Genomic DNA, 13485 nt, shown 5'->3' on the forward strand with positions numbered 1-13485 from the left:
TTCAAACTCTTAAAGATAGGCATTTTGATGACCTTTGGAAACAATACAATATGCCCGATACAGGGCACAGGATATCACATAGATAATTTGATCCTTGACTATACCCATAGTTCACAATATTGGCAATATCTAGTGAAATTTCATAGAAACCTCCCTATTTGGCTAGGTGGTAATACAAAATATTTTGAGAATCTTTTTTTCTTAATATCTCTAATGTTTTGCCAATAAGTTGGCAATATTTCAGATTTCATTGATTGACTATACATTTATGTTTAAGAACTTTTTTAAAATATTTTGATATTTCATTAAAATCATCATAAGTTTTTAAAAATCTTTCCCTTAAAGGACCCATAAGAAAATTGGTAATTGGATGACTGGCTCACTATTTTGATATGATTCACATACTAAGTCACTACAATTCAAAACAAAAAGAAAAATGCACACAAGTACAAAAGAAGATTCTCAATCTAACCAAAACATATAAGACAAGAGACCTAATACTTTGCATCTGCCATTAGATGATACTTAGAATATGACAACTATAGTAAGAATAACTCCTTATCATTTGCAAAACTCAAACAGAAAATATAAAATGTATTATAAATTAATCAAGCAATGTGCTCTTGCAGATTGCTGAAACAATAAGTGAAACACAATTCAGGGAACGATCTATTGTGATAATATTTAGAAATTCAAACCTGCAAGGAAGTACTTCCCGAAGCATTGACATGTGAAACAATGCCTCCACTGTAAGGATTCTCCCATGCAAGCATTGTTATGAAAAGAAGTCTTCTGAATGCATGTCCCTGTGAAAAAATGTATCTATTACTATATAAGCAGATACCCCACCTTAATAGCTATGATTACCATTCTAAGTGTAGCTGTTGAATAATTGAGGGGGTGTGTTGCCATGGTGTTTTCGGGCTAATCAATATAAATTTGTATGAGAAAGATTTTTCTACCTAAAACATTTTAAGTTGATAAATAAAATTTCTATTTCTACCTAGAACATCAAATTTGATGTTTCTTACACACGTGTAGAGAGGATGGGCCGAATGGCCCATAGACTGTTTACTTATTTTTGTTTATGTTCTTTTCTGTAATGGACCTCAACATGGGCCTTACTTATGTTACGTTTTCTTAAATTATTTGCCCAGTTAAGGGCCTCTCTGTAATTACTGAAATTAAGTTAATGAAAAGGGATTAGGGTGTAAGAAAAGATTACATTTCGAAAATCTCTCTCTGAACCCTTATTGCCGCCACCTGCTTCTTCCTCTTCTCTCTTCTTGGTTCTCTGTTTCTGCTGTTCTCTATCACTTTTCTGCACTTTTTTAATCAGTCCATTTGTTTCAGAAGGTTGTTTTTCTTCTTGGTATCAGAGCGGGCTCTCCTTTTCTTTCTTTTCTTCTCTTTCTTCCCATACATAGTGTGTATGGAGAATTGAATCGAATGAATAGTTAAAAAATTCTTTTTACCCCAGTTGTTAGTGGTTTTTGGAGAGGGAGGCTGTCCTTGTCATCATTTTGACAGTCTTAGGTGTGTTGCCCAAAACCCTAATTAACTAGAGAAATCTGCTTACGGGCCCCACAAGGAGTTTGACCTTGGCGCTCAGTGATTAAAAGACTTCTTGTTCTTCATCTTGAAGGTTGATTCAAGTAGCTCAATGTTCTGTGAAGTCTACAAGGTATGGCTGGTTTTTTCTGTTTCTCCCGAGTTTCGGGTGTGATGTAGTTAACAGGTACAACTGCATAGAGTTTGATTCACAACATATATTTTTTCCTGTCTTCCTTGATTGTTAATTGAAGTTGTTAGAAGTTATTTTTGGAGTTTTTTTAAGAAGATGGATCCTTTGGGAGTTGAAAACAAGCATGTTGCTGAATCCGGACAGGTTTCCGGGGCTTCTATTGACTCTCTACTGGTTGTGACCACAGTCAAGTTAGATGGAATCAATTATCTGGCATGATCACAATCAGTAAAAATTCATGTCTGCAGTAGAGGCAAGTGGAGGTCTATCTCCGGGAGCAAGAAGGCTCCCTCGGAAGATGATCCATCTAATGAAAAGTGGATGCAAGAAAATTACACTATAATTGGATAGTTAGTAAATTCGATGCAACCTGAAATCAGTCAACACTATTTATGGATGAATTCAGCAAAGGAAATATGGGATAGTGTTGCTGAAACCTATTCTCAGAAATTGAATGTAGCCAGGGCATATAAGCTGAGGAGTGATGTGAAACCTTTAAGGCAGGGGGGAGAGACCTTTAGCCATTTATTTCACAATGCTGAAATCTCTTTGGCAAGAAATTGACTTGATGGAAACTGTTGCCTGGGAAAGTACTAATGATGCTGAAACCTACAAAAAATTAGTTGAGAGAAACAGGGTTTTTGAATTCTTGATGGGGTCGATATCCTGAGTATGATATCGCAAAACAAAACATCTTATCCAAGGATAGTGTTTCATTGTCTCAGGCCTATGCCTTGGTAAGTAGTGAAGAAATTAGGAGACTAGTCCATGTTCAAGGGGCTGGTCTAAATGACCACTTTGCTAACATGGGGCTGAAACCTAGGGAACTACAAGAAGTCCAGGTGGTTCAGGAAAGAAGGAAGTTATTTGTGAGTATTGTAAGAAACCAAAACATACAAAAGACAAGTGTTGGAAACTACATCCGGAGCTTCTTCCCCCTCGTTTCCAAAAGAAGGCTGATAATTTGATGACTGGAAGTGCCAACATTGCTACTGGTCCAGATAATGACAGGTGCTTAACCGATGAGAGAACTACTAGTGAACAGTTAGCAGTTATGAAGGCAGAATATGAGAAGTTTGGAAGAATGATCAGTCACCTTGAGAGTGCTGCCTCTTCTCCCAACCCTCCAGGAAATTCAACTTCTTCTGCATTTGCTCATTCAGGTATAAGGGCTACTGCCAATCATGCAACTATCTCAGGTAATCGTAGGATCCCTTGGATTATTGATTCTGGAGCTTCTGACCATATGACCAGCCTTTCCACTTTGTTTATTTCTTATGATTTGCTTCCTGGTCGTGATAATATCACCTTAGCCGATGGCTCTCTTGCTCCTATCTCTGGCAAAGGAACCATCAAGGCTATAGACTCTCTTTTACTTCCTTCTACTCTTCATGTGCCCAAATTGAATACAAATCTGTTATCTGTAAGTAGTCTAACTAAGTCTTTGAACTACAGTGTAACCTTTTTCCTTCCTACAATGTCTTTCAGGATCTGGAGTCTTAGAAAGTGATTGGGAATGGCCATGAGGCGAATGGAACATATCTGTTGGATACTCCTAGACAATGTCAAGGACAACCTGGGAAAGCTTCTTTTGGATCTACATCTTCAGTTTGTCATTCGTGTCATGCTATGTCATTTTCGTTTGAGTCATCTTTCTTTTTCTGCATTGAGTCATTTATTCCCATAACTATTTAAGGGAATTAATTTGCCTAGTCTTCATTGTGAGTCTTGTGAGTTGTCAAAACATTATAGAAGCAGTTACCATTTGAGTAATAAAATATCTTCTTCTCCATTCCACATTGTGCACTCTTATGTGTGGGGACCATACCACTTACCCTCTATGTGTGGATATAAATATTTTATCTTGTTCATTGATGATTTTTCACAATATACTTGGGCTTTTTTTTTTATGAAGTCCCGTGATGAAGTTCTCAGACTTGTGAGGCAGTTCCATGAATTTGTTCTTACCCAATTTGCTACCAGAATCAAAATCTTCATATCTAACAATGCAAAAGAATATTTTGAGAAAAAACTAACCTGTTATCTCATTGATTTGGGGGTTATTCACCAAAGTTCCTGTGTTAGGACTCTAGAATAGAATGGAGTTGCTGAAAGGAAAAACCGGCTCATTGTTGAAGTTGCAAGAAGTATCCTATTTGCCTCACATGTCCCTACAAGATTTTGGGGGGATGTTGTTCTCACTTGAAAGAAGAAAAAGAATAATTGTTTACTGTATTACAGGTTTGAAGAGAAGAAAAGAGAGAGAGAGAGAGAGAGAGAGAGAGAGAGAGTGAAGAGAGTGAAGAGAGGAGAAAAGAAAGAAGGGGTTCGGTGGTGAATGATATGCCGCCCCATACACTTCTTTATTTATAGCTTTTAGGTTCCTTACAAGAATAGGAAATAAACAAAAATTAGAAACAATAAGGCCAGCCTGCCCAACTTAATAGAAATTAGAAACTTTTAATAACAGAAATTAGAAACTACTAAAAAAAGAAATTAGAAATAACTAGTTGTGGGTATGAAACCACACCCACTAGAGCCTGAGTGTGGGTATGGAACCCCACACTCGTGGCTAACCAACTATTTCTTCACACTGCAACCTACCTAATTAACCGTATGCAGTCTAGAGTGTTGGGTTTTAAGTCTCCTTTTAGTCTCCTTCATCCGGGCAAGAACCTTTTTCCTATTCCACTCTGTGTCTTTGGATGCACTTGTTATGTACACATTCCAAGTACCTAGAGACATAAATTTGAACCAAAAGCCCACAAGTGCATTTTCCTTGGTTATGCCTCCACACGAAAGGGTTATTGTTGTTTTGATCCAAAGTCTAGAACTCAGTATGTCTCAATGGATGTCACCTTTGATGAGTCTTCTTCTTTCTATGATCCTTCTCTGGAGAAGCATTGTCCAAAGGGGGAGAATTTTTCACAGTTGTTTGTTCTCCCCCTTCCTGTCTCAGTTGAGTCTTCTTTTGAGCCTCTTTCTACTTCAAATGAGTCAAGGGAGGAACAGTCATCTCATTATCCTTCCAATATCCCTATTCCTCCTCTGTTACCTCCTCTTCCTCCTCTCTTTAATCCCCGGTTGTACCAGCAGCAGAGAACTAGAAGTGGGCAGATTGTTTCCTCTACATCACATGAACCTCCTACACTTCCAGTCACAGAAGAGACAACAAGTACCGATACAGTCCCTTTGGAGCCACACTTCCCAGACTTTGATATCCCTATTACTATAAGGAAAGATAAAAGGAAGTGTTCTACACATTGCATTTTTTTTATCATCAAAGGAAACTTTTATTTGAAATTAGATTTAAGAAGTTCTACAACGTTGTGTATGGAACAAGAAGTCCCACACGAATACATATTTCAGTCCCTTTTATGATGCAGCCCAAAACAGTTGTTGCCTCAAAGCCCCTTGTTTAGCAAGATAATCAGCTAGCCCATTTGCACTCCTTCTAACCCATTTGAATTCTGCTTCTATCTCCCTTGCAACCTTTTCCACTTCCCTTATCACTTGTTTGAAGGTCCACGGAGTAGTTCTATTGTTATTATCCCAAGAGATGATCACCTTGGAATCCCCTTCAACCTCAATTTGTCTCATTCCTAGTTGCTTGGCTATCTTCAATCCTTGTAGCAATGCCATTACCTCAGCTTTTAAAGAGTTGCCCATGCCAATAGGTCCAGAGAATAATGCTAATATCCTCCCTTCAGAATTTTTGATTACTCCCCCAATACCTGACAATCCCGGATTCCCAAATGAACTTCCATCAAAATTCAGTTTAATTTTGTTACCATTTGGAGGTTTCCATTCCATCCTTACTCTCTCTCACTCTTGAAGATTGTCCTACTTCTTTCCAGGATCTTATAATGTCTGTGACTGAGAACTCTTGGAATATATGCAAAGAACTTACCCAATGGGCTGCTTTAACTTTGATTGTGTCAATCACCTCCTCCGTGGTTCTACTTTTTTCTAAGAATATTCTGTTATTCCTTTCTTCCCATATTACCCAACAAATAACTGCCTTTGTAGCTTTCCACATAACCTTCCCTCTTTTCTTTGATTGCCTCAAAAAGTCGCGGTTAAAAAGGCTTGCCACATCTTGAGGGGAAACCCACCTGCAACCAAAGAGAAGACAAAAAGAATCCCAAATATGATGCACAAAAGAACAAGATAAAAAAGGTGTGTCAAGGTCTCACCACTTTCCTTACAAAGGGAGCACATGTGAGGAGAAAGGCAAGCAAAAGGCCTTCTTTTCTGCAGCATATCACACGTATTAACCTTACCAAAGAAAATTTCCCAACAAAAGGCTTGAATTTTTGGGGGGATAGGCTTACTCCAAATTTCTTTTACAGGGAAGTCCCTAGCGGGGTTGCTAGGTGAGACAAGGACATTAAAGAAAGAGGAACAAGAGAAGAGGCCATCTGTGAAGCCTTTCCAAATTCTGGAATCTTCCAAGGACGAGCCCAAAAGGACTTGTCCTAGAATATCCAGCAAGTGAATTAAAGATGCACATTCATTTTCCCTCAGGCCCCTTCTGAAACCCATATTCCAATTTATCCTACTTGGGCCAGGATTACCCAAAAGACTTATTGTTTTCCTTTTTAAGTTCGACAAAGAGTATAGGTCAGGAAAAAGGTCTTTGAGTGGACTATCTCCCACACAAAGATCTTCCTAGAAACAAACTTTATTGCCCTAGCCCACATCAAACCGAATGGAATTAAGGAAAGATGGGTAAATTTCATGGATAGCTTTCCAAGGAGAACAAGAGGAAACATGAGGGGTGACTTTTGCATCCCAACCATTCCCATCCAAACCATGGATACTCGCAATGACTTTGTGCCACAGTCTATCTCTCTTGAAAGGGAACCTCCTCAACCATTTTCCTAGCAAAGCTGAGCTCCTAAGTGAAATATTTCCTATTCCCAAACCCCCTTTATCCTTGGGCTTTCTAACTTGATCCCAACTAATCAGGTGATCCTTCCTCTCCTCTCCTGGATCCCAAAGGAAATCTCTCATGTATTTTTCTAACCTCCTTGCCACTCTACAGGGTATTCTAAAGGTTGAGAGGAAGTAAATAGGGAGGTTTGCCAATATGGCTCTAATCAGTGTTATCCTTCCACCAAGAGAGATGTAATTCTTCCTCCTAAGAGCTAGCTTCCTAGCAAATCTTTCAATGACTGGCTCCCAAAAATCTTCTGAACTAGGATTACCACCTAACTGTAACCCCAAATAGCTAGTTGGCCAACTTCTAATCTCACACCCCAAAATCTCTGCAAATCTATTAAGTTCTTGTTGGAAAACTTGGGGTTACTGGTTCAGATTTGAAAATAGAATTGTATATATTCCTAGGAATTGTGGAAGGATTGATTTAGAAAGTTTTTTCTTTCTATTTCTTTCTTTCTATTTTTGTACTCTCTATTTTCTCTTCTTTCTATTTTTTCTTCTTTCTATTTTTTCTTTCTATTTTCTTTTCTTTCTATTTTTCTTTCTATTTATTGCAGCAGCTTATTGTATAAATATGCCCATTGGCAATAAAATGAAACATATCAGTATTCTACCATTCCAAAACATGGTATCAGAGCTCTAGGTTTGTCAAGCTTGAGATTTTTTCGGCCTTCATTGCCAGTTTTTTGTGTTTTTCTCTTTTGGCCTTCAGTGTTGATCTGTAACCAGAAGTGTTCCTTTATTCTCTGTTGAGCAAGAGCAAGAGCAAGTGAGAGACAAGAGGAGAGAAGAGAGGGAGAAAGGAGAGGAGAGCCGAGAGGACTGAAAGCCCCTATTGAACTTAGGGGGCGAAAGAATGATCTATTATTATTTATACTAGTACAGCCGAACAATGTAATCAAAGAAGAAATTACAACAGAACCCTTATGATACTAAACCTGAATACATAAACAACTGACAACACTCCCCCTCAAGCTGGAGCATAGATATCAATCATGCCCAACTTGTCACAAAGATCATGATGTCTGGAAAGGTTTAAACCCTTTGTAAAGATGTCTGCAAGCTGGTTCTCAGAAGTGACATAGGGGGTACACACTTCACCTGTGATAGCTCTCTCTGATAAAATGCTTGTCAACTTCGATGTGTTTTGTTCTATCATGTAGCACCAGATTGGCAGCAATGCTTATAGCTGCTTTGTTATCATAAAATAGAGTTATAGGTTTGGTCACTGGGAAACCCAACTCCCCCAACAAATTCTTTATCCACATGCCTTCAGCAACCCCGTGGGCCATAGCACGATATTCAGCTTCAGCACTGGATCTAGCTACCACATTTTTCTTTTTACTTCTCCATGTAACAAGGTTCCCTCCTATAAAGGTGCAATAGCCACTAGTAGACTTTCTGTCACTTTGGGATCCAGCCCGATCTGCATCTGTATAAACTTCAACCTTCAAATGTCCGTGCTTTTGAAACAACAAACCAGTACCCGGATACTTCTTCAAATATCGGAGGATTCTCTCTGCTGCTTTAAGATGAGAAGACCTAGGAGCATGCATGAATTGACTGAGGACACCAACAACATATGCAATGTCTGGGCGAGTCATAGAAGGGTATAACAATCTCCCTACAAGCCTCTGAAACTATTTCACATCCTTGAGTGATTCACCACAGTTGTCACCTAATTTATGGTTGGGGTCGAAGGGAGAGTCAACTGGCTTCACCCCCATCTTTCTAGTGTCCTGAAGTAAATCTAGGGCGTATTTCCTTTGAGAAATGAAGATACCCTTCTTTGATCGGGCAACTTCAATTCCAATGAAGTATCTAGCAGGTCCTAGATCCTTCACTTCAAACTGAGTTGCAAGGAAAAGTTTTAATTTCTGAATTTCATCCTCCCAATCACCAGTAACAATTATGTCATCCACATAAACAATTAGAGCAGCAATTTTACCTTCTCCTTTTTTCACGAACAGTGTGTGATCTGATTGACATTGCCCGTATCCTTTCTGCTGAACTGCCACATGGAATCTACTGAACCAAGCTCTTGGTGATTGTTTCAGCCCGTATAAGGACTTCTTCAACTTGCACACTTTATGTTCATTGCCTTGGGCTAGAAACCCAGGAGGTTGAATCATGTACACTTCCTCTTCAAGGTCACCATTCAAGAATGCATTCTTGATGTCCAATTGGTGTAAAACCCAATCTAGATTGGCTGCAAGAGAGAAAAGGACTCTAATGGAATTCATCTTGGCAACGGGGGCAAAAGTTTCAACATAATCAACTCCATACACTTGAGTAAATCCCTTTGCCACTAAGCGAGCTTTATACCTTTCCACTGTTCCATCAGCCTTATGCTTGACTGTGGACACCCATTTACATCTAACTGGAACCTTTCCCTTGGGAAGATCAACAAGTTCCCATGTGCCATTTTTGTGAAAGGGCATTAACTTCTTCCCTCATGGCATTTGTCCATTCAGGAACTAAAAGAGCTTCTGCCACATTCTTAGGGATAGGGACACTGTCAATAGAGGTAAGGAAGGCACGGAATGAGGGTGAAATGTTCTCATAGGAGACAAAGTTGGAAATAGGATGTTTTGTGGTGCACAATCTAACACTCTTCCTGTAAGCAATAGGATGGTCAAGATCATTAGCAGTAGAGGAATCATTTTCAATAGATTCAAGGGCATCATTGGGAGCTAAAATACCTAAGTGAGTATGATCCTCCCTCGAGGAGTTTGGTGGCACTGGAGGTACAGCTTCCGGATTCTCTATAGCTCTTGGATTTGGCTGGCCTTTGCGACGACGAGAAAAAACACGAAAAGGTGGAGGGTCAGGGAGAGAGGGAAGCTGAACTAGTTTCTCCTCATGTCTACACTCTCCCTGAAGAGAAACAAGATAGAAAAGCTCATCTTCAAAGAAAGAAACATCCATGGAGACATAGAATTTACGAGAAACAGGATCAAAAACACGGTAGCCCTTTTGAGTGAGGAGTAACCAAGAAATATGCAAGGTATAGCACGAGAGTCCAATTTCCCACGGGTGAGAGACAGATTTTGGACAAAACACCGACAACCAAAGACACGAGGAGGAATAGAAAGAAGGGGAGCCTTAGGAAAGAGAAGTTGATGTGGGGCTTTGTACTCTAACCGACGAGAGGGCATACGGTTTATAAGGTAAGTGGAACAAAAAACAGCTTCAAGCCAAAAACGTTTGGGAACATTCATATGAAGTAGTAAACCTCAAGCCACTTCAAGGAGATGTCGGTTCTTCCGTTCGGCCACACCATTTTGTTGTGGTGTGCGGGCACAAGAGCTACGGTGAAGGGAACCATGCGAAGCAAAAAATTGGAAAATTTGGATTTCAGTTTGAAATTGAGTGAAGACCATCCGCTGGAAATCTTGAATGATTTTTGGTACTTCTTCCCTGGTTCGCATCGGGTATACCCACGTAAATCTAGAATAATCATCAATGAGGGTAATGAAATACTTGTAGCCACTCTCAGATGGTAAAGTAACAGGGCCCCACACATCAGAATGAACAATGTGAAATGGAGATTCAGATTTACTATGTCTTTGAAGAAAATGAGTTCTACAATGTTTACTCAACTGACACGTTTGACAAGAAAAGTCAGAGACAGACATTGACTTAAACAGTTTTGGGAATACAACTTTCAAAGACTCAAAAGACAAATGACCAAGACGACAATGCCATAAATAGACTTTTTTCTTACAGGACTGACTCATAGACTTGTAACATGAAGACCAGCCTTATTCTCTAGCATGTAAAGTCTATCAGCCATATGACCCCTACCAATCGTCCTCCCCGAGACCAGATCCTGAATCACACAATGAGAAGGGAAAAAAGTCACTGAGCAATTCAAGGAATTAGTAACACTACTAACAGAGAACAAATTAATGGGAAAGTTTGGAACATGAAGAACATCAGAGAGGGTAAGGCCAAGAGGAAGAGAGAGAGTTTCTTGACCAGCTATGGAAGAGTATGATCCATCGGCTAGTCTCACCTTGTCTCTTCCAGAAAGAGGGTGATAGGTTTGAAAATAAGAGGACGTACCAGTCATATGTTTTGATGCTCCAGAATCAATGATCCATGGAGAGTCATGGGTGTGAGAAGCAACATGGAAAGCAGTGGCAGGGTTACCTGACGTAGATGCAAATGAGGTTGAGGGAGGAGTATCCATCTGACGAATTGCTCTACCATAGAGCTCTAAATGGTCATGGAAGGAATTCATAATGTCCTCCCTCGGGTCAGGTCCAGTGAGATGTGTCTGAGTCACAGTAGAAATGGTAGGTTGATGCTCCCGAGTAGCCATGTTGGCCATGTGATGTTTCTTTGTATTTTGCTGCCCGTACTTCTTATTCACCTCTGAACTTTGCTTCTTAGTCAGATCTTGAGCCCATTTTGGCTTCCCATGAAGATCCCAACAGGTATCTTTGGTGTGCCGGGGTTTCTGGAAATGAGTGCACCACAATTTTTCCTTATCTTCTGTTTTTTTCTGGAGATCTCCTTTCCGGGAAGAAGATCCCCCACCGGTAGATACACCCCCTTTTGCAACTAACACAACAGCATCCCCACCAGGGTTGTTCATCAAATTTCTCCTGCTTTCTTCAGATTGTACAAGAGCATAGACTTCTTGAACAGAAGGGAGATCCTTAGAGCTGAGAATCTGAACTCTGATAGATTCATACATAGGATTCAGACCATGTAAGAATGCAAACACCCTTTGCTGGGAGACAATCTGTTTGTACTTCTTAGCATCCTCATCACACTTCCAATCCACACTCTGGTAGTGATCCAACTCCTTCCAGGCAGATGTTAAGTCAGAGTAATAGACCGATAAACACCTCTCCCCCTGTCTACAAGTAGAAGATGCTGCCTGCAGTTGATAAATTTTGGCATAGTGTCTCAATTCTGAATATGTAGACTTTGCTTGTTCCCAGATTTCATTCGCAGTTTCAGCCCACATGAAATTCTTCCTGATTTGAGGTTGCATGGAAACCAAGAGCCAGGACATAACAATACCGTTCTCCTGATTCCATCTATCATATTCAGCACTCCCGAAGGATGGTTCTTTTATCCTCCCATTAATATAGCCTATCTTCCCTCTTGTAGTGATGTATAACTTGATCCCTCTTGACCATTCTAGGTAATTTAAGCCATCAAGAGGGACAACAGCCATAGGAAAGGATAGGTCACCCCCACCCATTCCATTCGGCATTGAGGAAACTCCAGATGAGGCTGAATCTTCACTACTCATGATTTCTAGTTTAAAAAACAGCAACCAAAGGAGTACTTCCGTACATGGCTATCATAGAAACAGGTCCTTCTGACCTACGGTTTCACTAGGAGCAAAGGCTGAAAAGAACACTGCAGTTGTATATGGAACAGGTCTGTATAACCTATGGTCTGTATAACCTACGGTCTTGCAGGAATCCAAGAAAAGAACACTACAGTTGCAGTACACAATCAGGTCTATATGACCTACAGTTGTATAGAGGTCATATGACCCTCCAATAGAATAGAAAAAACAGGTGAAGTTCACCACACCCCTAATCGGCAGGTCTGGTAGCCGAACAGTCAATGACTGAGATCAATACAAAAACAGTTTTAGGACATCAACAGTCCATCGAAGGGGTAAAGGAATACAAAACAAAGTTGAATACAACTACTTTGTTAAAAAAAAATACAGTCCCTCAATAGTCCATCAATCGGCTGAACAGTCAATCAATAAACAGTCAATCCGTAGGGCAGCCGAACAGTAAATGAACAGTACCTCTTTTAACTTCAGATGATAGCCTTTCTGTAAACCAGAACTCCCTCTACGAACCTCAGATGATAGCCTCTCTACAGTCGAATAGACAATGAATACCACTTCTGGGCTGGAAGATGAAAAGTCTCTATAACTTCTAGGTCGAACTGAATACAACTGATTAGTAGTTCGATGGATACAGCCCTGGGAGATGAAAAGACTATCTGCTCGACATTGAACAACAGGTTTGCTTGACACCACCCTTCAGGCCTGGACGACTTGCTCTGATACCATGTTGAGCAAGAGCAAGAGCAAGTGAGAGACAAGAGGAGAGAAGAGAGGGAGAGAGGAGAGGAGAGCCGAGAGGACTGAAAGCCCCTATTGAACTTAGGGGGCGAAAGAATGATCTATTATTATTTATACTAGTACAGCCGAACAATGTAATCAAAGAAGAAATTACAACAGTACCCTTATGGTACTAAACCTGAATACATAAACAACTGACAACATTCTCCTTTCCTGCTGGCCTTATTTTTCCTCCATTAACAATGTCCGACATGACTGCAACAAGTGTTCCCATCCAAACCGATGAAGGAGCAACAAACTCTCATCCTCACACTGGTGATTTGCAGAATATTCAGGCAACATATAGACTAAATGGCCATAATTACTTGAAGTGGTCACAACTAGTGCGTACCTATTTGAAGGGAAAAGGAAAAATTAGTCACCTCCTTGGAACAGGACCAAGGTTGGGCGAGCCAAATTTTGATGCTTGGGACGAAGAGGACTCCATGATTATGTCATGGTTGTGGAGTTCAATGACACCCGAGATCAATGATACTTGTATGTTTCTTCCCTCTGCAAAGGCTATTTGGGATGTTGTCTGACAAACCTATTCCAAAGCCCATGACGTTACTCGTGTCTATGAGGTCAAAGTGAAGACTGTGGCGGCCAAACAAGGGAGCAAGAGTGTTACAGAGTATGCAAATCTATTGCAAAATTTATGGCATGAGCTTGATCATTATCGGGTTCT

General features: G+C 40.1%; 1 protein-coding gene across 2 annotated transcripts in view; it reads right to left on the bottom strand.

Moving 5' to 3' along the window:
* Window positions 1-13485, bottom strand: part of LOC148852160 (uncharacterized) — an 86171-nt gene that overhangs the window by 48549 nt on the left and 24137 nt on the right. For both annotated transcript variants that reach the window (XM_088944195.1, XM_088944196.1), the window contains exon 4: window positions 699-806. In XM_088944195.1, the coding sequence (XP_088800321.1) occupies window positions 699-806 (108 nt within the window). The remainder of the gene's footprint in view (window positions 1-698; window positions 807-13485) is intronic.

This window comes from Nelumbo lutea, chromosome 5 (assembly GCF_056320005.1).
Source record: "Nelumbo lutea isolate HS-2025 chromosome 5, American lotus-T2T, whole genome shotgun sequence".
Taxonomy (NCBI): domain Eukaryota; kingdom Viridiplantae; phylum Streptophyta; class Magnoliopsida; order Proteales; family Nelumbonaceae; genus Nelumbo; species Nelumbo lutea.